This window comes from Stegodyphus dumicola, chromosome X1 (assembly GCF_044657685.1).
Source record: "Stegodyphus dumicola isolate Sdum_Otavi_A_Nest chromosome X1, ASM4465768v1".
Lineage (NCBI taxonomy): Eukaryota > Metazoa > Arthropoda > Arachnida > Araneae > Eresidae > Stegodyphus > Stegodyphus dumicola.
Window position 1 is genome coordinate 23,251,094 of NC_140780.1, and position 24,451 is coordinate 23,275,544.

The 24,451-nt window shown below is 33.7% G+C and overlaps 1 protein-coding gene and 1 non-coding gene across 2 annotated transcripts in view; both read right to left on the minus strand.

Moving 5' to 3' along the window:
- The window catches only part of LOC118187429 (uncharacterized), a 38,798-nt gene extending 25,468 nt beyond the window's left edge, over positions 1-13,330 (minus strand). Inside the window, exon 1 of the mRNA XM_035357648.2 lies at positions 13,249-13,330. Within this exon, the coding sequence (XP_035213539.1) occupies positions 13,249-13,251 (3 nt within the window). The 5' untranslated portion in view covers positions 13,252-13,330. The remainder of the gene's footprint in view (positions 1-13,248) is intronic.
- A 7,386-nt stretch (positions 13,331-20,716) lies between these two features.
- Positions 20,717-20,789, minus strand: TRNAK-CUU (transfer RNA lysine (anticodon CUU)). The gene has a single exon. It is a non-coding gene; the product is annotated as a tRNA-Lys (tRNA).
- Positions 20,790-24,451: the final 3,662 nt, after the last annotated feature.

Below are 24,451 nucleotides of genomic sequence, written 5' to 3' on the forward strand. Positions count from 1 at the left end.
TGTTTTCTGACGACTTCTGTTTCTGTACGATCTCTCAGACTGTAAATCATACAGAAACGATTATATTATCTCCTAGCCATTAAGTGATGACAACCATTTACAGTACTGTAGAGCATACTTTCCGTATTTAGCTTAATGCTTTCAGATATGTGTAAGCATATTTATAGAATCATTAGGTTCATTTTCGAACAGGAAATATGACAAACGTGCAAATGCCTTCGGAATCTGGACTTCCCAATGCTAGCCGGACGTACTTTCCACTTACACCATGAAGGCACGCGGTAAAGAGAGAGAAAAACCTTACATTCTCCCTCGCGTTCTTAAAGGGCGGCCGGTTAAATAGAGACCCAATCGCCAACTCTGATGGTAACCAATTATTTTCCAATTACCCTGTAAGGTTATTATTTAAAATAACCAGTTATTTATAATTTCAGCCTTCATTGCAATGTATCAACATATGTATGCAGATATATCTAAAAGTACGTAGTACGCATAAGTATGCAGATGAAGCTATTTTTTCTTTTGTTTTCAGACATATTTATTTAAGTCTTTTTTTATTATTTTATATTCTTTTCTAATTTTGACTGCTGTTTGTAAAAAATGATGTAAACAAGTCATAATTGTAGTCATATTCTATATACTAGAAATAAGTTGCTTCTAGCCACCACAATTTATAACGTCATGATCAGTTTTTACATGCAAATAACAATGTACTGCTAGATAATAATGTAATTTCTGAAAATTAACACAAAAACATACGTTACAGCACATAATGAATCGTCAAAATTGAGCTTTTAAAGTTTCAGCACAACTTTACAACAGTACTTAAATGTAAGCTTTGTAAACAATTTTATAGTTCTTAATTAATTCTGACAGTAAAGAGATCATGTTTACAAAAATGATTTGTTACGTGGGAATATCACGTGTGTTTCTAATGCAATATATAATGTCCTGAAACATGTTGCCTGTACCCACTACAATAGATAACATCTTGAAATATGCACCTGCCCAACTATGTATATTGTAATGTATATCATGTAATTTAATCCCTTTTACTTGAGCTAATTTAACGCTGAAAGGTAGGAGTACCGTTGATGCCGCCGCCGGTGGCAGTACTTGTAGTGCTCCCTGGAAACGACTCGAGGAATAATGCCAGAATGTTGTTAGTTTTCCAGTTAGTGTGTGGGGCTAATACATACTTAAGGTAAATATTAGGTCACCCCCCTTACTTCTACATAACATAAAATAATATAACTATAACTTCTCCTTTCCGTTTCCTCGCCAGAATGTAAGTAAGACAGTATTTAAATGCGGTTTTTATTATTTAAGACACAGCGTGATTTTGGCTTTGTGTGCACGCTACGTGTTGGTTCCTGCCAGCTCAGGTAAAAGTAATTATTCAGGTAAAAGTAAACATTTTGATTTTAATGCTCTGGCAGATTTACTGAGAGAGCTTATAGTCAGACTTAATTTTGTAGTCTTTGACTGTTATTCCACGTTTAATTTACTGTTCTGTTTAGTTGCATTACCAAGAGCTGTGCCTGATATTGTTAGCACAAAAAAGTGCTTTATGTTCTAAATTCTGTTTAAATAAAAATTTTATTTAAATCCTTCTCACGACTTGTAGTTTTTTCAGACAAACGATAATTCGCTTCACATCTGCTGGGGTTACTAAACTAATTACCAGTTCGATGAAGTGAAACTCCACAACCGTTTAGTTCAAGCTTTACCTGTACAAACCATTAACATATTTTGGAGCAGAAAACTGAAGAAACACGCAGTGCTGCTCTTGCCTGGACTCGAATTCCAGCTTCACGCACATCTGGGAATATCCAAACATGGGATCTCGCACGGTCATAAATCTTGGGAATTTAATTTTCTTATTATTTCTTCAATTATTGGTAAGGGATAAGCTGGACATTTTATTATATTGTTTAGTTTCATGTAATCGACACAGAATCACCAGGGTGGTAAGAGGAAGACTATTCTTTTTTCGGCATACTACTGTAGGCTAGCTAGCAGGACGTGCTTCCCAATTACACCATGAAAGAACACTGTAAAAAAGGAAGAAGAAACTTACATCTTGTTCTACAGGCAACATATACTGATGGAAAATGGAATACTAACATCAGGAACAAATCACTTTTGGGGAATGAAATGTAGGCAAATATTTGTCTCGATAACATATTTATTTGTTTAGTGTTTCAAGGTCACAGGTTAAAGTATGCCCAAGAAGAGCCATTTCAAGTGTCAAATGGTGATACATTTATAACAGCTGTAGTTGCCACAATGTTTAATGGAAGCATGAAAACATGCATGAGCGCATACATTATTGTGTTCTACATTGCACCGTATGTCATTTTCTGGGATGGTGCTTCATGACGTTGCACTCGGTCATTCAAATCAGCAATGGTCCTCGCTGGTTGTTGATGGGGCTGGATTAGTCATCCAATCACGACCCATTCGTGCTCAATGGGAGAAATATCGTGTGATCTCGCAGACGAAGGCAACATTTCGACATTCTGTAGAACACGCTGGGTGAGAACTGTGCTATGGGGATGAATGTTATCCTGTTGAAAAATACCCCTGGAGTGTTGCTCAATAATGCAATATCAACCTGAAGTATAAATCTGTTATGAAGGGGTATGGAAGGACGATGAAAGTGCTTTTGCTTTGATAGGAAATTTCTCCTCAGACCATAACTCCTGTAGCCCACCGGTGGTCAAAGCCGCTGAACACTGGGTTCGAGTCCTGGCGAACGGGCTGGCTGCATGGGCGTTTGCGGGTGTTTTCCATGTGCAACATGCATACGAGCCAGTTTTCTTTAAAAGGACTTCCACGAGGCATCCCTCCCTTTCCGCGTAATGCCTAAGGGTGTAATGCCTATTTACGTAATGAGTAAAAAATACAAAATTCCTGGATGTAGATCCAATGTGTGTATACTACAGACAGTTTGGTTTCAACCGACCAACTGCTTCCCTTCTAACCAAAATACGAATACTGCCATCACTGGCACTAAGACAGAAACGACTGTCATCCGAGAATAAAACGGATCTCCATTTCATCCAATGAGCTCTAGCTTAACACCACCGAAATCGCACATGACAGTAATTGAAAGTTTGCAGTTTGGCTGCTGCAGGGCGTCTGGCTCGGAGGTATCCCTGAAGTAATAGATTTGTTAGAGCTCATTGTGTACACTCTGATGACAACGAAAGTTTGAACATCTGCTTCAGATGCAACGCCACAGACATATGGCGAGACACACAACATACATACAGACATACAACATACATATAGATACAGACACCACAGACATACGGCGGTCTTCCTGTTGAGTGGTGGCACGTGTGCAGGCGGCCTTGTTCAGCTTCTAACACTTCCTTCTTTGTCACCTTGGCATTTTTGGTTCAAATCTCGTTCACAACTCCCAGTCCGGAAGCTAAATTAAGCACACGAAGTTTACATCGCGCATTTACAGTAGACTTGATTTGCATGTTCATAATTATTTGTTTAGTGCGAAAATTGAAAAGACACCATCTACCTAATGTTCAAATACCCCCCCCCCAAATTTCGTTTATCTAGCACAAATCTTTCTTGGTGTTGGGATTTCATTTCCCGTCGGTGAATTTAGTTACTAAGAGTAATGCAGTCAATGTGTTACATGGTGACCCTGCGATGCGTGCTTGTCATAAATGTAAAATTTGGTATTAAAGTGCACTGCGAATTATGGAGAGCACTACTATATGCTACATAGCCATCTTTCTAAAGAATTATTATGTTTTCATGGCTTTTAAAGTAATGCTGGTATTTAAACCTTTAAAAAGTTCGAAAATTTTGAGAAATAACTATGTCTAAAATGGGTTCCCGTTGTCTGCTACCCCTAAAATTGACATTATTTTTGAAAGGTTGACATCCTCAAAAGTTACACTTTTTTTATCTATCTGTAGATTGCTCCTTTATTGGGTTTGAATAATTCTAAATATATTATCAATATAACATAACATAAAACCGAATTTAGAGTTATCTGCAATCATGTAAAGGGAAAATGGTAGTTTTCATTTCAGAAACATACGCCCACCATTGGCCAAGCGGTAAAGTCGCTGAACACTGGTAGAACACTGACTTGGGTTTGATTCCAGGCAAACGGACTGGCTGTATGGGCGCTTTCGCTATTTTCGTGCATACGAGCCAGTTTCCCTTAGGAAGTCCTCTACGAAGGCATCTCTACCTCCGTAGGCAGATAGCCTAGTATGCTTTGCCGTAATCTCAATGAACTCAAACTCATTTCAGAACGTACAAATTGTACTTACTTTTGCGTAAAATATATAAAAACAGCTAGCAGAATATAAACATTCAATAAAATTTTCTGATAAGAATAGATTTATCGCGTATGCTTAGTAATTTAAGAAGCTACATGACGTTAATAAACATATAATGAAGTCAAAAACACATCAGACATTCTTCTCTCGAGTGCAGAAGATGCCAAAGGCAATAGAGATTTGCAAGATGGTACTCTTTAGCTAGCTCACTTAGTCTTTATTTAATTACATAAAAGCACTTGAGGAATAAAAAAGATATGAAGGGGGATTCTAATGGTACTTGAAATTAATTTGATTTTCCAAAGACATTTTAATGTATCTCTACAAACTTACCAGTCAACTTTTCTTGAGACGGAAATACAGTTTTTTTTACCTTTTAAATCAATGAAATTCTTTATCTTTATTAATGGATTATTTTTCATTAATATTTTTTGTAAAAACGACAAAATCTACAAAGAAGTGCTACAAAGCAAAGGGTATTTATTACTTAGTCATAATGAGTCAATTTAATACTATACATCTTTTTTACAAAATGTATTTTAAAGTAAAATAAATCTTCATCTATGCATTACATCTTATTTCCTTCCAGCGTACCAATAAACGTCATGATTTATTTTTCAGCCAAACGAAAGTTTGACGCTTCGAAATATTCTTGAGACTCATAGTATAAATTGCAAAAGGAAAAGGGGAAAATAATTAATGTTTACTTAATTACTTCTCCTGGCTCGTTTCTTCCAGAAACAATTTAAACAGCTTAGTTCGGAACATTTTTCATTTTTACGTGTAAGTGATTCTTTGTAAATTTAACATTTTTAAGCAATAAATTATATTGCATGCATTTCAGAAACAGATTGAAATAGAGAACGGCTTTCCTTCCCTTTCTTGCTAAAGCATATTTTTAGCTTCCGTGATATAATAAGTTTTATATTTAACCTGTATGTATATATTAGCTATGATATCTGAATATTTATTTGAAAGATATTGTTTTTAAAAATATAAAATTAATAACACTAAAAATGAAAGTAAGGTATCTAGGACTCAGTCTTTCTGGATGAACCAAACGTATTAATATTTTAGTCACCAAAGCATATTTAATAATTCAAATCTTCCATAAAGGAAAAAATGGTAGACGTTAAATGCTTTCAGGACACATATATTTTAGAAACGTCTAACAAATATAACCTCAAATTTATAAGAAAACCTGTTACAATAGGCATCACCTCTTCTAAGTCAAATATTGCTGCTCCAAATTTAAACTATCATTCCAGTTGTCAAATTCTGCGACATAATTTCTTTATAGCGCTTTAGGAAACAGATTTGACGTTTGCAGACATAGATGTAAAACAGCTAAACTTTCTTTCCAATCTAAGTCACATTCTTATAGTCTGGAGAATAGCGAAAACTATTTACACTACAACAACGAACAAAATTACTTTTCGGTCTTTTCGAGTATACAGTTTCTGTTTTTATTTTAAAATCCCTTTATTCTAAGGGATTTTTTGCTCCTAATTTAAGATCATGAGCTCTGATGTTACCGTCAGGTTCATCTAAAGTTCAATTCTTTCTCAAGACGTTAAAGACGATATTTACTACTCTTCAAAAATTCTATTTTCATTGGAGTAGTTTTTTTTATTTCTTACATGAATTCTAAACAGTTTCTTTAAAACAGTCTGAGATACAGGAGTCTTTAGAACTGCAGAGAAATTTTACATATGTGAGTGACATGTGATAAAAATTCAATAAAATTCTCGGAGTAAATTTTCGCTTGAGAGAGTGTCTCATTTGCTGACAGCAGAGTATTTATAAAATGATCTTTTTTTTTCAATCTGCCATACATCTTTAAAAAAAAGTTTTATTTCTTGATAAAATATGTATTTCAATACTGTTTTCCAATTAGATATGCGAATTTATCACTTGAATTCTCTAGGCGTCTATTTCTTTCTTTACATCTTTCTTTGTTGAAAGAAAACTTATTATGCTTTTAATAAAAAACGTGGTTTATATGATTTGAAGTTATTAAACCTTAAGAATTTAAGAAAATTTAAGAAACCTTAAATTGAAAAGAATTTGCAACCAATTTCACCTATATTTCAGGATTTGGATAAGCACTCTCTTAAATAAAAGGATCTTTACTATATTATAAGCTATTTCTACCGCCTTCCTAGCATGCCTTCGTGGTGTGGTGGTCTGCACGCTGGGCGCGTACTCCAGAGGTCCGTGGTTCGATTCCCGACGAAGGTATTGTTCATTATTCATCTGCGGCTTTCAAAAAATCCAAATGTCTCTACAAGTGGCGCTCGAACTAAAAAGGTGTTGGATGATGATTCTCCACACCCAGGAGTGGACGATTGGGTCCTCTAAAAACCCCAGTCGCCCTTTAAAAGGGGTAGTATATAAGGCACTTCTCTCGCCTTCTTAGCGTGCCTTGATGGTGTGGTGGTCTGCACGCTGGGCGCATATTCCAGAGGTCTGTGGTTCAAATCCCCGCGAGGGCATTGTTCATTTTTCATCTTTACAGCTTCCAAAAATACCTAATGTCTCAACAATATAAATTGATTTTTATTTTTATGTACTCTTAATGTTCTTGAAAAAAGGATTGACTACGTTGTGAAAACAGTTTCAAATATTTTTTTAGATATTCTATTGGAAAGGGGTTTATCTTTGTTTGTATCTTAGGTATTGTATAAAGAGAGGAAATTTTCATTTCCTTTAGAAAAATCGCACTTACTTTTGTAACCTTTATGATTATAATTTCTTTTCCTTTAACAAATTTGTTAAGAAGGAAACGTTTCAGGTTTGGAAACCTGTTATATCATGTCCCATTGTTAACTTCCATCATACACGAATAGTGAAAACCATATATCAAATTTTTTTAATCACGCAGTTAACAATCAAACAGTATTGAAATGAGAAAAGTAGGGTCAGGTAATGGATTGGATTATCTATATCCGCGAAATATAAGCAAAAATTCAAAAATAAGGATCAGTGGTTTTTAGCAGCCTTATGATTCGAGCTGCTTTTTGATTCAGATCTGTTCCCAATAGAAGCAAAATTTTGGAGATTTAGATTGATTCCTTCGCTGGCATTGTATATAGGAATACGCGCCCAGGGTGCAGACCACTACACCATCAAGGCACGCTAAGAAGGCGAGAGAAGGGCCTTATATACTACCCCTTTTAAAGGGCGACTGGGGTTTTTAGGGGACCCAATCGTCCACTCCTGGGTGTGGAGAATCATCATCCAACACCCTTTTAGTTCGAGCGCCACTTGTAGAGACATTTGGATTTTTTGGAAGCCGCAGATGAATAATGAGCAATGTATATAGGTGATATTTGCTGGCATTGTATATATACTTTACCAAACTAGAAATGTATGTGAAGAAAAGCTGTTATTCCTGAAGTGAAAATATAGAAAAGATGACAACAACATCGACAGCTTAGCTATAAAGTCCTTCATCATCAGTCCAAGAAGTACCATTGTCAATCGTCTGCCGACGAGCAGCATTTTCACATTTGACACCTAACAAAAATGGAAACCTATGTGTCGTAAGTGAAGTCTTTAACCAATCATGCCGATGCCTGCGAGCTGACTTCAATCTTAGAATAAATATACGTAGATAAAATGTTTTAGGGCGTGAAAAATCTATATTATTTCTTCCAGAGACTATTAAGTTAGAAGATACTGAGCAGTAAATTAGCGTAAAATAAAGCTTTCTACATTCGCTGATTAAGACACAATAACACGCTGAATAAATACTAATTCAGAAGTCAAACAACAAAAATCAGCGTTATACCTACAAAATTTGCACAGGACTAGTTTCGATGGTTTTACCGAACCATCATCTTCAGCTGCAAAACCGCAAATGTCAAAATGCTGTTTGACTTCTGAATTAGTACATTCGCTGATATTAGCACTCTAAAAATGTGGTGAGTGAGTCGAACGTCCTCTCGAGAGATTGCTGGTAGGAAAAAAGGGGTTGGAGACCCTAGGATCCGTCCCTCGGGGTGCTCTCCATCAAAACTGGGGGGGGGGTGGAACTGAGCTAAATTGCACTGTCACATGAAAGGTGCTCAAGGCTGTTGGCAATGACAGGCATAAACGTGCGCTCTTTGCCAAGAGGAATTTCGTAGGCTTGGGCAAAGGAGCATTAGGCAAAGGAGCATTAGCAACAACAACACTAATATTAAAAACAAACCACTGCCATAATTGTGTCTAAATTGAAAGCAATTGAGTGAAAAAGTGATATAATTTGAGTTTATGAGAAATTGACACTTCCAGTCATCACAGTTGATTCCACAGTTTTATTCTATAAATACTTTAGCAGTTAATGTTCGATGCATTAAAAGTTATCCAAATTTCTTTCTGATACTTTAGTCAATTAATATGTACGTTTTATCATAGACTAGTAAATAACAATTTGTCGGGAAATTAATACGGGTGAGAGGAACATTCAAGCAACATATGTTATTATATTAGAAAGAAGTTCATAGAAGGATGCACTTCAAATTTGAAAAAGAATTGCTAAAATGTTCAGAATTGCACCGAAAACTGAACGCATGAAAAAAAGATTGTATATAGATAAAAATAAAAATAAAAAAAAAGAATTCAAAATTTTTTAAATATTTATATAAATTATATTTTATATCTTACTTACTTTACTTAAATAAAATTACATTATTATTTGTACATCTTGGTTAGTGACTATGTAATTGTACTTTTATTCCAAATGAATGAACGTTAGAATGTAATAATTGCAAATAAAATAAAATATTTTAGCAGCAGACAGCACCAGAATGTACAAAGCATTTTTATTTGCTGATATTAATTAATAAATAATGCTGAAAATAAATTATTGTTTGCAATTTAATAGTAGGATTTTTAACACACGAGCGCGCTGTAGGTAGTGTTCGTTACTACTTCAACTAATGAATGTTTTTAAAATGATAAAGTATTTTTATTCCAAATAGCGTCAGACCTATAGAGCTGCTATTCTTCAAAAGCTCTTTCTTTGTGAGTTGAATTAGGAGGTATAATACGATGTCCCAATTTTTGGACTATGAAGACGAAATGAACGTTTGAACGTACTTAATACGTTACGTTACGTACTTACGTTAAGAATTGCAATGTATTGAGAATTAAGTATTGACTAAGTCAGGATATTTTGACAGATTATATCGTGATAATTATTATTCAGATTCTGAAAATGGATTCAGTTGGGTAGCAATTAGGAAATAAGGAGTTTTATGCGTAAAAAGACGGAAAAAAACCTATGTGGCTGAATAATAAAAATTAGTGTAATTAATGAATTTAAATAAACCGTTTTTACTGAAATAACTCCCAAATTAAAAAAAAAAATAACGAAATATGATAGATCCTGCAAAGAGCACAGTCTGTTCATATCAGTCGCCGAAAACAATCCTAGAGAAATTAGTTCAGTGGGAAAACATTTATAGTATTGGACTGAAAAAATTTGATTAATATTATCGATGTAAATGTTGATAAATTGTGAGCGAAATACTAAACACACCACGGAAAACCAAGCAAAGACTTCCTTGATTTACTTCGCTTTACACTAGGACTTGTAGCATTACTTGCTGCATTAACGTACTTCACTTACAATGCACTGAAGCCCACCAGCGGCAGCGAGGTAAAAATCTCTGAACATTGGTAGTTTCGACCTGGGATCGATTTCCATGGGAGTTTTCGTGGTTAGTAATATTTCTCCTTCTTTTCACAAATACGAGATAATACATAAATACTACAGCTGTGTTATTAAAAAACTATATATTCTAAAATTTTGCTATAAATTAATAATCAAAGCTTCTACTCTAATTTTTCAAAAGAAAATCAAGAGGGTGGTTTTGTGAGTACATAAGTGACATTATATTAAATCAACAAGTATTATTCATTCATAAGTGAACATTTAATTGACCTGAAAATTGTCTCTGGTTTGGATATGAGCAGAAATCACTATGTGCGGAGGCAAGCGTAATTCCTTTAGCTCGTGTTCATGTTTCTTAACGCACCGCACATGCTTGCGGGTTAATTTATTAAAATATTTAAATTTAAAATCATAAATATTTGATTTGCTTTTACAAAGGAATACAGAGTAACAGGAATTCTTGAAGTGTTAGATGACACTGCGATGAGTGGAATTTACAGCAAATAAAACCAGTAAGCAGATAGCATATAAGCGAATCCCTGTCCTTCTGAAGCTGCCCCAGACATGGCTTGCTGATGTCCGAAGCTCAGGGCTTCACTTCTTTTACAAGCTTATCTCAACAGGAGAAGCTTCATTTTTTTGGACTTTTATATACGTCAAGACCCTAAGGGGGCTCATTCAGGAATCTGGAAAGGGCAGGAGTAATGCATCTCCCACTGTATGCCAGAATAGCCAACAGATTATCAAAGTATTTTATAAGCAAAGAGTAAATAAATCGATAAAAAAATTCAAACTCTTTAAAATGACAAAGGAAGCAAAACATATCGGATATTATTAGTTGTACGAGTTTGTTAGAGTCAGCACTGGAATCCTAGAAAGAAGAAACATTCGATAAATATATGGGGAGTTGAGTTGACCATTTTGTAGTTGGTTTCGAAAACTCAGGAATGGAGACAAAAGTTGCAAATATCAAACAAGTCTGGGATTCCACTCGATGGTTTCTGAGCAGATTCTGGACCAAGTCAAATTGAATACCTCCCATACAACTACTGAGAAATTGAGAAATTAGCGAAAGAAATATTCACACTCTGAACGATAGTTTAAAGACGAATGAATGCGTTCGAGTTCATCAAAATGTTCGAAGAGTGTGTTCTATATAAGCTTTCTGAAAAGCAAGTACAGGTGAGAGCCAGTATCGGGCTTTCTTTACTTTCTGGCTCCGGAAATAGACAAAATTTTAATTAATTGTGATGGTTGAAGAAAAATGGATAATCTAAAGTAGTGTGAAATGCAGAAGGCTGTGTCGCATAGAAGAATCTTCTATTTGAACATCAAAACAAATGCATCCCAAAAGGTTTTATTAAGTGTATGGGGAAAAGTGAAAATAATGGTGAGCTGAGATTAACTCCCACGCAACCAAACTGTTAATGTAGACATTTTACTGCCAACAATTGGGCAAACTGAGGCAAAAACGGATACATAAGCGGCTAGAACTTGTCGCTCGTCAAGGTGTTATATTTCTGCATGAAAACTCATGCCTCTTTAGTAATTAGAAAAAAAGTCATTTTGGTCAGCAAATTTTACCTTATCCTCTAACTTTGCTGATTGTCATCTTTTTCGAATGGTGGACTCCCAACTTTTCCGATCTCATTGGTGAATATGTTTGGGGGAGGAACCTATATTTATCTTTTCGTAAAACTCAACAATGCCTTTGTATGCTGAGAGAATTATAAAGAAAAATATTGCTTTCATAAGTACAGATAAGCTTCTAGGAGCTCGTGCAAGACTTCTCTATTTAAATATAACAAGATCTCGACATCAGAGTTTCTTGGAATCCAAAATAGTTCTCAAAACCTTTTTTCCTGAATTAAATTACAAAAATGTTAGCTAAGCTTATACAAAAGAGAGAAAGGAAATTCAAGAGCATACCATGTTATTATTCAATGACATTTACTAAATCAAATGGTTTACTTTACATAGTCTAGACGACTATGAGGAAATGCAATATGGTACAAATGGTCCTTATAGTTTGTGACTGGATCAAGAATAAACAACTTACACAATAAGTACTGAAAAAGATAAATTATTTGGCTTGTGCTCAGTTTTCTCTCTTAAATACATAATAAGTACTGAAAAAAAATTAATTGTTTAGTTTGGGCTCTGTTTTTGCTGGAAGGGTATTGCTTTACTTCAGTGGTTTACTTTCAACAAACAAAGAAATTTTCATTCTTTGCAACTACAACGGAAGAGCATTTTCTGTGGGGTTTTATAATTAATAAATATGCGAAAAATATTAAAATAGTCAAACGAAACATTAAGTACCCTTTACAGCTTTCAATATTTTATGCTACATTTTATCTTTTCTTATCAGTACAATGGATATCCTACCATAAAGAACAGTAAGAAAAAATATTGCATGTGAAAGTAGGAAATTTAAACAATGGTACTTTAAAATATCAACTTGAATCTTAATTAGAAGCTTTCAATCAAACTTTGATCAGTGGCAAGGGAATTAAATTTAATAACCAAGCGAAATGTTGCCAGTAGTAATAGAAATTCCTTGAAAGGGTTGCTTATAAATAAAATAAATAAAATTCAATATGACTCTGAATATACGTTTAAATTTTCACAGTTTTCCACAATATAAATTTGAAATTTTTTATATGAATACATAGTTTCATATACAGATATTATTTCGGTTAAAAATTTAGACAAATGTTATAATTAGATTTTTTATAATTTGTTTCTTGATATAATTTGTTTCTTGATTTTATATTTGAGCCAATATTTTTGTAAATTACTTTGTATAGCTTATGTTGCACTATTGGAGAATTTGTATTTTGCTTTTGAATTACGTTACACGTTGGCAACTAAAACCACATATTAATATTAATAATATTATTATTACATTATTTTCCTTCCTGATTTCACCTGGTTGCTTTACATGTGAAACAGAAAGAAAAACACTGCTAAAAATATAGTATTTATTATAAAATATTATCTATAAAACGTCAACTGAGTAAAATTCGGAAATTTAACTTAAAAACTTCACAAATGATTTTAACATGGAGCAAATTTAGAGAATCACACTTTCAATGCAAATTTCTCAAAACTTATTCTTTTTGTATGGTACTTTTGGTATCAAAATGCATGTTCATGTAGTTTGGCAGCAACATTCTGTAATTTAAATGGGTACAAAATATTAATTTTTTGTTCTACTCTAATGACTTTACTAAAAATCCCAGGAGTGAACTTTTGATTATTTACCATTCCAGCGTCTCCGATATTTTAAATCCTTTTCAAACATCAGGTTCTTCATACTACACAAACTGCGCACTAAGCAGTACCTATGATAAAAAGAAGAAAAGTGCAACGGAATAAATATTTGGCTGACAAGATCAAACATTTCATTTTATGCAAATTAATTGAACTATTTTCACTATAATACACATGCTTCCGCACAGTATAGAGTAAGAAGAAAGCTTTTAGTTTTGTCTATGCTACGAAATATAAGACTATAATTCAAAAGAAGGGAGCAAGCATACCATATTTGCTCAACAAGAGTTTGAAGAAAATCATGCTGTATATGGTATGTGGTGCGTATTTTAAACACAAATTCATTATTTTTAGATTCTTCTCTCGTTTAAAAAAGTAATCGTTATGTTGCATGAAGCCCATTAGAAGGATAACTTAAAAAGTGTTAAATTTAATGCCGATTTTTCAGTATTGGTTTCCTTCAAATTAAACTGTGGGGAAAAATGATCATGCCACGATACACGATTAAAATGCCACGATACACGATTAAAATGCCACGATACACGACTAAAATGCCACGATACACGATTAAAGTGCCACGATACACGATTAAAATGCCACGATACACAATTAAAATGCCACGATACACGATTAAACGTACTATGCCACGATACACGATTAAACGTACTATGCCACGATACACGATTAAATATTTTTATTTGAAGTGGAGCAGTACACTTAAAATAAAGAAGTTTATTTACATTTTGATTTGAAAACTATAAAACTGAAGTTAACCTGACAATTATTGCTAAAATAAATTCTCATAAATAAAAATTTGTTAATTTACATTTCTAAAACATTTTTGGAAAGAATCTTGTTCTAACGTTTATTACAGATATTATAAGTGGCATTATCAATCAAATTTCACTTCGGGTGAAGTAAGAAATACTTTTTAGTAAACTCATTCTGTTGCTATGATGAAAGGTCTTTTTCACGTAAGAGAAATGAATATTTCCTAAAGCCATTAATGGAATATGTTACTAATATTTTGAATCCTTCCAAACAATTGCATTTCAAATTAAAAAACATGTTTATTTTAACGTCAAAACTGTGCTTCAAAAAGGGTTAAATGGATTCCTTGTCCCCTGGTCTTTGTATCTTTGATACACTGTTTTCACAATTTTTTGGTCGCACTGGACTTCAAAGGGCCAGAATTTTCTTATCTTAATATTAACAAAAACAATGCTATTGTAAATGAGTAAGAGTTCATTCTCGCATGTTAGCTGATAAGAGATGAAAGTGTAACTTCTGTATCCCGTCTTCTTAAATTTCCACATTGAAAATCTTCCCTTTGGGTTAGACATATTGCACTCATAAAGAATTATGAGCAAAGTTCATGAAATTCTTTTTAACATTACCATATATTAGGCTTTCAATGGAAACGAAGTGATAATTGCAAGCTGAAGTAAAAGAAAAGAAAGCATTTGTTATGCTTGTAATCATGAAGTGAAAGATCGACTAAGTAAAGAAAGGGTAGTTTTTCTGCTGGCTAGAAACGTAATTTTTGAAATTTGAATGAATCAATGAAAAAAGCATTTTTATAATTTTTTGGGTGCTTAACTTTAACATGTCGAAAGTGCCAAGTGAAATACTTAAGAGAAGGATTAATTGTTAAAAGATTTTAATGTTTTTGGTAACTGAAGCCAGAGGGAAAACTACATTTAAACTGGGTACTTCAAAGACCTCATTGTGAAATTTATTTAAACAAAGAATTATAATTAACGAAGAACTAACAAAAATACAAATACTCAAAGAAGCGAAAAAAAAAAAAAAAAAAAAAGAAAATCGAGATACTTTGACTATTTTTCTAGAATGGTTTCAAGTAATGAAACTAAAAAGTGTGTTTATATATGGAACATTGTTCACTAATTCGCTAAATGCTAAGAGAGAATTTTATATTCACTGAAGGATAGCTCACAAGTTGGTAGAAATTGAAATCTAGTGTTGTTCATCAGAAATTGCATGGAGAGAGTGAAGAGGCTGATAATCATGCAGCTGATAGCTGGATAAAAGACGTTTTACCTGGGATGTTAAGTGAATACTTCTCACACGAAATCCATAACACAGATGGAACTGAAATATGTTACAGAACATTACAGAACACTCATTAACAATTAAAAGCGAAACAGCAGCTGGTTTAAGAAACTGGTGAGATATGCTACCGTGTTATTAACGTGCAATTTGGATGCAACAATTAAGAAAACAGCACTGGCTGTTTGCAAAAGCAGAAAAACCTCGATGTTTAAAAGCAGCCAAGAATTTACCTTCAGCTTTACCACAGCAATAAGAATCCATGCATGCCAAGTTATAATTTTTCTGATTTTCTTCTGAAATGGGGCAGAGAATAGAAAAAGGAAACAAATAACTTTACTTAATTAGATAACCATGTATCACTCACACCTCTTATCTCCTCCTGAAAAATATTAGTGTCACTTCCTGCAAATACAACTTCCTGCAAATTCAATCTATAGATCGGGGCATTTTAAAAGCTTTCAAATTCCATTAAAGATGTCGTTTCAGAATTGATGTTCACAAATTGATAAAGAGAATCGAAGTTTTTAAAAATGCAAGCCCTTCGAAGTAGATTCGTAAATCGATTGTTTTGCTAGAGTAGATGCATATTATAGTCAATGCAGGGGATTAATAACTTAAAATCAGTTAAAAACTGTTTCCGAAAATATTTAAAGTAGAAAATGCATTAGAGGAATTGCAAGGTATAGCTAATGTTCGAGACATCAGTGAGAGGAGTTATGAAGATTCATTTTTATAATATGTGTCATTCGCAAAACTATTAAGACAACATGTGTAAAAACTGACTAAAATTATTAAAAGAATGTAAAAACTAACAGCGAAAGTGATGCAGAAAAAATGATGATATGGCAGCATCAGTCGAATTAAGAAAAGCGAAGAAAAACTCTCAAACTGAAAAGTGCTGATCGAAAAAGCTGCCACCAGTTTCGCAACATTCAGAATACAATTTTTGAAAAGCTATTATTGAACAACAAAAATCAAACACAAATAAGATAGTTGTTTGTAAGAGATTTAATTTGATAAAGAACGTAATCACAAAAATATTTTTATAAAAATTGTTTTTTTTTTAAATTTCGAAATTGATTAAATAACTAAATTTTTAACATTAATATTTAATTATTATTCAAGCATTAATTGTTGAATTTGTTGATGGTTATTACTTTACTTTAAAATTTAAAATTGATATCCCGATTTGCGATACACAAATCGCAGTCTATTAAACTCAGCCGCTTAATAAACTCAAATATATTTGGAATGAAGTGATTTTAATAAGGGACTGGTACTGTACTATTAACTGTACAGAAATAAATAATATTAAAATATATATAATATAAAGAGTATTTAATAATAAAGATTTGCGTTCCAACTTCGAAGCAAAGGAAATTCAACCAAATCACAAAGCAGACAGCAATAAAGGGGTTAAAGTTATTTATTATATCATGAGATAATAAAATATTTCACTGGTGGAATTTTTTCAATTCACGTTTTGTACTATTTAACTGGCTTACTTTGAACCTGAAGGACATTTAATTATTATTTTAACTCCTTGGACAAGCAGCTGTCCAATGTAACTTGCACTTAAATTTCCATCAGCGATGAGAAACGTTATCCCATCTTGCCGACTAATCCCATCTAAAACTACAGAAAACTGCGCGTACTGTTTTATTTATACAACTTGCTATATTTGCCGACGCATTTTTTAGATTCAACAAATTTGGTAATATGAAATATTTATGATAAAGCATTTTGTCGTCTAATTTAGTTTGATAAATTGTGTCTCGAAGATTTATACCTCCTCCTTCAACGATTTTTCATCCTAAGAATTCCTAACTGACATTTCTTAGCAGAAGTAGAAAGGTTTATTGTCCTTTTATGAAAAAATCAGAACTTGCAGGAATAGAGCAATACATTAAGGTCATCAATACATAATTTATGATCTTTTCCTGGGCAGTGTTTTGAAAGAGCGATGTTAGTCATATTTCTGACTTTTTCCATTTCATCTGCTATACTAAAATTAATCCCCTTGTGGACTATCATGCCATGGATATGTTCACTAGTACATTTCAGTAAAACATATAACAAAGGTAAATCTTTATACAAGCCGTCTATGAAAATATTTCCAGTTAGTTTATTGTTTGTGTACTTTATCAAAAGTCTTTTAGAAAACAGGAAAGGGTACTACGTGTTATCGCAACCAACTTAGTAGAAGTCTCCAAATTTTCAGAAAGCGCAAATTCTGGCAACCATGCTCATAACCGTTCTTCAGGCAACCATGCTCATAAAAATCCTACAGTCAAGCAACCTCGCCAATATCCGTATGCGTTCCAACGGTTTTTATAAGCATATCGTGAAATGTTTTACCTTGAACTTAATTTTAAAATGTGCGCTGGTGAAATTCGCCAGAAATGAAAAAAAAAAAAAAAAAAAAAACTGTGGCAAAAGTTTTGCATGAATGGCAAATTTTGCAGGAAAATCTCTGAATGGAACAACGAAAAGATGCGTTTGGTAAATAGACGGAGCTGCCGAGGTTTGCCCGATGCCGAATCTCTGCAGTTCTCTGATGACACAATAAAAACTGCAGGAAGATTTGGTTAAGAATGCAAGTTTCATTTTTTTTAAAATACCCCCCGTAATCTTTATTTAATAATTAAATTTGTGCCGCTCAGACGCGAAAGGGGTTAGTTACTATGACTGCTATACCGAAGGGTCCGAGCTCGAATCCAGGAGAAGACATGGATGTAAATTGTCTGTCACTTCATAGCAGGCAACGGAAATCTATCTATTAAGTGCCTCCGTAATAGTGACTACGGCTTCTGGCAGCAGTAGTGGCCAGTGCCTATAATGGCTAGTGCCGTCATTGGAAAAAAACTGTATTTTAAATTGCTTAAGTATGTTTTCTTTTCTTACTTTGATAATGTATGCTGATTTACCATAAACATCCATCGTTTAACCTATAAAAAATCGTTCAATTGCGCCAATATCGTTCAGTTGCGTTAATACGTAAGTAACAGGGAAAGTCCGTAACATTGGCCCTAGAAATTTTAACCAAAACATTTCACTCTATACGAAATGTCAGTTTTAAAAGCCATGTAAAATATACATTCGTGAGACATAAAATTTCGTCTTTTAACTTTTCTAAAAATGCGAATTTTCAACCAATGTTTCTGCACAAATATTTACCCGACATAATAATTAGTTTTTAAAGACCGTATAAAGGTAGAATAATTTTTCTTTTGTAAGGATATATTTGATTATTTCAAATAGATTCTTTTTTTGTATCCCTACAAGGCATGTTGGCAACCGCCGTTGATTTCCCTAGCGAAAAACCATATGCTGAAAATTGGCAAAATGCCATGCTGTTAGAATATAACTCGCTTGTTCAAGAAAAGGCTTGGGAATTAGTAAACAGACCTGAAAACAAGAAAGTTATTGGTAGCAAATGGGTTCTTAAATTAAAATATAATCACGACGGCACTATCGAAAAATACAAAGCTAGGCTAGTTGCTAAAGGGTGCGCTCAAATCCCTGGTCTCGATTTCACTGAAAACTTTTCCCCTAATGCTAGATTAAGTTCCATAAGAACAGTTTTAGCCTACGCAGTAGAACACAATCTCAAAGGTTACCAATTAGATTTTGTAATGGCCTATGTAAATGGAAATTTAGATGAAGAAATCTACATGGACATTCCCGAAGGTTTTCGCGATAAAACTAATTCAGATAAGGTGTGTCTTTTAAAGAGATCATTATACGGTCTTAAACAGTCAGGACGTCAGTGGTACAAAAAGTTGGATGAAAAATTGAAATCTATGAAATTTAAATCTCTTAATTCAGATAATTGTGTTTATATTAAAAAGACGCCTAACAGTGAAAATATTATAATCGTTTATGTAGACGATCTTATCGTTTTTACCGATTCTAAGCAAACGTATGAAACAATTCGCAATAGTTTAGCTTCTGCTTTCAAAATGAAAGACTTTGGGAAGTTACATTATTGCTTAGGCATAGAATTTCACCAAAATGAGAATTCAATTAAAATTTCTCAAAAGAAATACGTTGATGATATTTTAAATCGGTATAATATGCAAAATGCTAAATACGTGTCTTCACCTATAGATAACAGCAAAAAATTATCAAAAGAGATGAGTCCTAAAAACGAAAACGAAATCGCTGACATGAAAAATGTTCCATTTAGAAATCTGATCGGATCACTAATGTACCTTTCAGTAGCTACTAGGCCAGATATCACATACGCCGTGAATTTCTTAAGTCAATTTAACAACAATCCGGGAAAAGAACATTGGCATGCTGCGAAAAGAATACTTCGATATCTAAAGGCAACACAAGATCAAGGACTAATTTATACGAAAACAGGAAAACCACTCATCGCCTTTGTGGATGCAGATTGGGCATCAAATGTCGATGATAGAAAATCCTACACCGGTTTTGTATATATATTAAGTGGTTCAGCCATAACCTGGGAATCACGAAAACAACGCAGTGTAGCTCTATCTTCAACGGAGGCGGAATATATGGCTCTGTCTGAGGCCGCCAAAGAAACCGTCTACCTACGTCGTTTCCTGAAGGAGCTGGGCTACAACATAGAACACCCAATAACAATATACTGCGACAATCAAGGAGCTTAGAAAATTACGAAGAACTCTGTGTTTCACTTCCGTATAAAGCACATAGACATTCGCCATCATTTTGTGCGTGAAGTGTATGAACGCGGTGAATTAAATGTGAAGTACATACCTACCAGTGAAATGGGAGCTGATGTGTTAACCAAACCCCTGACTCCCGTTAAACATCAAAACTGTTGTACAATTATAGGATTGAATACTGTTTAATATGTATTTTGTTTTACTTTTCAGGAATAGGAGAATCAACTTCGAAAGGGGGTATGTTGGCAACCGCCGTTGATTTCCCTAGCGCATGCGCATGATAAGCGAGTTCTCTGCTGCGTAACACTTATACTTAGTTAATAGGTAGTTAGCCAAAATCAATGGTGAGTATTGCATGTAAGAGAGAAGTGCAAAGTGCTGTGTAATATCATGTTTCTACTCTGCTGTTCAACGTCTTCGAAGTTTAAATAAATGTTTGTCTTGTATATAGAAGACGTCATTTTATTCTTCAAGGCACATACGAAATTTTAATTTTTGCATATTATTACTGACCAATGACACATTATAAAACAATATCCTAATTATACCCAATCTATACACTGGGTAACATTTCTTTTCATTTAGCAAGCCTAGTTAATACTGAAAAATCCATGATTTGATTTTTGGTGAAGCTGTAGCTGATTTTTTTCATGCATCTTATTTTGAATAACGTTATAGTTGTAGAGACATTAGGTTAATTGGAAGCAGGAGAGATGAAAAATGAGCAACGCATTCGCCGGGAATCGAACCACGGACCTCTGGAATAAGCGTCCAGCGTGCAGACCACTACACCACGAAGGCACGCTAAGATGGTGGAAGAAATATCTTATATAGTCTTTGTGATCTGCGTATGATTGACTTTGATATAGAAACACTGAGATAAAATTATTGAAAATCAATGTAGGTTTATAGTATCACATTCAATCGACTAGAAAAATCTGTCATTGTAACAAACACAATGTAGTAAAACACGAAGGAATGATTTTTACGAACTGGAATGTAAACCTAAATCAATGTGTTTTTCTTTTCTTAGGATTAAATGAATACGATTCAATAAAATACGTTCATATTCTTTTTAGATTTTAAAGATACTATATTATTTTTTTAAATTTCCAGAGTTTCATTCTTAGTAAGCTTAAAATGCACTTTTATCGCAAGTAAAAGAAAATACATAAGCATTAGGATGGATGTGTAGTATGCATTTCTATACAAACAGTTCTGAATATTAAGAGTTTAAAATTTGAATAATCCAAATCAAAAAATGGTTAATTTCTTGGTCTTAAATACGCATGTAACTGAAAAAAAAAAAAAAAAAAAGTTTTTATCTCGTAAGCTGCATTGAATGAAAACTACTTTTGGATTATAAATACTTTTGAGAGGTTCTGCTATGTACAAATGAATTATATATTGAATATGTGTCAACATCGTCACGGCCAATGGCTGAGTGGTTAAAACCGATGAATACTGGTAGTTCAACTTGGTTAAGGTACGAATGCAGGCAAACCGCCTGCATGGTTGGGTTTTCTAGTTTTCCTCTTATGTAACGTGAATTTTCCTCGTATGTAACACTTTCCCTTGGAAAATCCTCTGCGAAGGCATTCTTCCCGTTAGGCAGATAGACCTCTATGCTTTATCATATTCAAATAACCTAACATATCAACATTCTGTATTTAATACACAGTAAATCAAGGTTATAAAGTGAAAAGAGCATCTAATTTTTTGTAAAAATTAAAATAAGCTATGATGTTAAACTATTATTTATATAAACTTCTTTCCATGCGAAAGATTTTTTAGTTGCAAGGAGTAAACTGGTTCCTTTGGTTTTATAGCTGTACATTTCTTAAAGAAAAATGGAATATTTTGACCTAGGAAATGCTACATACTGAGATGTAACTCAAGCTAACAAACTTCTTTAGTTACATCTCAGTACGTACCTAAGAATTTCTCTGGTTCTATTCATCCCAGTCAGCTAACATTTAAAACCGCGCTGATATTTAATGACACTTTTAGGCAGAGAGTATCAGTCATGTTTAGGAGATAGATGACAAATTCTGCAGCGAATCCAGAGAAGCAATCTTGTTCTGCTTTGAGTTCAAGTTTCATAAATACGCTTCGTTTCCACTACTGGAAAAAGGAGACTTTCTTCCTCAGGAAGAAAAAATGCAGTGAACTTGAAACTTCGAAGAAATGTTTTTTTTTTTTTTTTTTTTTTTTGGATCTGCATCGAAGGTATCAATATATTTCTTAAATTCTGTGACATCATTCATACATTTAGAAAATTTCCCAGAATGTAAGAAATAAAACCTTACAAAAATAACATCATCATTGAATCCATGTTTGAAACATCTGATGCTTTTTAACATCTTACATAAATGGCACTCATATCTTCTCAAATTCTGAATATATATTTTTTTATTCATGGGAGAAAAATTTGGACTTTATGCTCAATATCAAGCGAAGAGAAAGCTGCTTACTTCCAAACTGTATTATTTTCTAAGAATTCTGTTTTACAAATACTTTAACGTATCTTCTTAAATTTTTAGAAGTAGGGAAGCCATCTGAACACAGACCAGAAGCTTTTACATTGTAAAACTATCAACATTTCTTGCAATAACAGCACTGCACTTTTTGAGTACATCTTTAATTTTCATACCCTGTAATTTTATAACAAAATGTTTGTAAAAGATGTGAATAATTACATTCTTTCTGCAGCATATCCATTTAGCTAGAAAGGCATTAGGATTTTTCGTCAAATAGCATATATGTTTAAGTGCGGATTAAGAGGCAGCTGCGAGTTATTGCAGGCAGGTAATTTAACATGGCAAAGCTGTAAGGTATTTTCTCCCTCCTTTCTGCATGCCTTAGTGGTGTAACGGTTAGCACACTCGGCACGTATTCGAGAGGTCCAGGTTCGAGTCCCGGGTAGGGCATTGCTTATTTTTCCGGTCTCCTGCTTTTAAAAAAAAAAAAAAAAAAAAAAAAAAAAAAGACTCTACAGTGGCGCCCGAACTAAAATCTGGTAATGATGATTCTTCACCACCAGGATTTGACGATTGGGTCCCCTAATCCCTAGTCGCCCTTTAAAAGGGGGAGTATATAATGTGTTTTCTCCCTTCTTTCTGCATAGCTTCGTTGTGTAACGGTTAGCACACTCGGCGCGTATTCGAAAGGTCAAGGTTCGAGTCCAAGAGAGGGCATTGCACATTTTTCACATCTTCTGCTTCAAAAATAACCCAATGACTCTAAAAAGTAGGTAAAAGTTATATGGCTTGAGAAAAGCCTTCAAAGAAAACTCAATCTAAGAGTTACTCAGTATACGCTAAGCCTTCAAAGAAAGCTCAATCTAAGAGTTACTCAGTATTTGCTAAGCCTTCAAAGAAAGCTCAATCTAAGAGTTACTCAGTATACGCTAAGCCTTTCAAACATGAAATATTCGATTGTTTCTTGAGGCACAATGGGATTTGCGAGTAAGAATTTCCTTTCATATTCTTCCATTGGAAATGTGTAGAAGTCACTGATTAGATCGTCTAACCGCTCAGTGTGCAGCAATCGTCATTTTAGATTATTATTATTATTAGCTGTGTAGCCGCCAGAAACACGAGCATGATTTTGATAGAAATGATAACGATCTTTATCGCATTGCGTCAGCTGAAATGCAGCAATAGCGAGTGCTTTTATGTGGACTTGTATATTATTGTAATGGTAGTACAAGATGAGTCTACCAAGTACTCTAAACAAGAAGATACTTTTTGATATTTACAAAACACATACAGAAAGCCCGTTTATTCATCTTTCAAGAGATCGTCAATAAATGACTTAAAAATCAGAAGGCTGCTCAACTGAATTTTTAATTTAAGATCTACATATCAGCTGCAGAACTTTAATGTTATTGTTACTGTGCTACTGTTTAGAAAGAAAATATTAAATCTATTGAGATTTTAGAAGCAGAAAATACGAAAATCTATATATTCTTTCCCTTAAACTCGAAATCCATCTCACCTGATTAATAGCTGAAAGGGCTAACAACTACACCACAAAACTGTAAGTAGTAAAGAAGAAAAGTAGTCAAGTAGGAAAGACGAATATTATTCACACTCTCCCAGATTTAAAGAGCAACTGAGAAGAGAGGAGATGCTGTCGCCAGATGTTAAGTGGTGATGTATTATCACCCACACATTTTTAGTCGGGTATTACTTGCATAGTATTTTTTAGTCGTTTCAGAGACAAGGAAGGTGAAAAATCATTGATATCCTCAAACAGAATTCTAGATAGGCTCTTCAAATTGCTAGCCCAATTTGCTACAAATTATACCGTGAAGGTCCGTACTGAGGAAGAAGAAGATTCCGTATAATATAAAGACGAAAAGTTCTTTGTTTGGAAAGAATTTGATTGCTACAAAGTAGTAACTTAGTAAGATTTAGATTTAAAACCTGGCTCCTATAAATTGTGACCAGGATAATTTT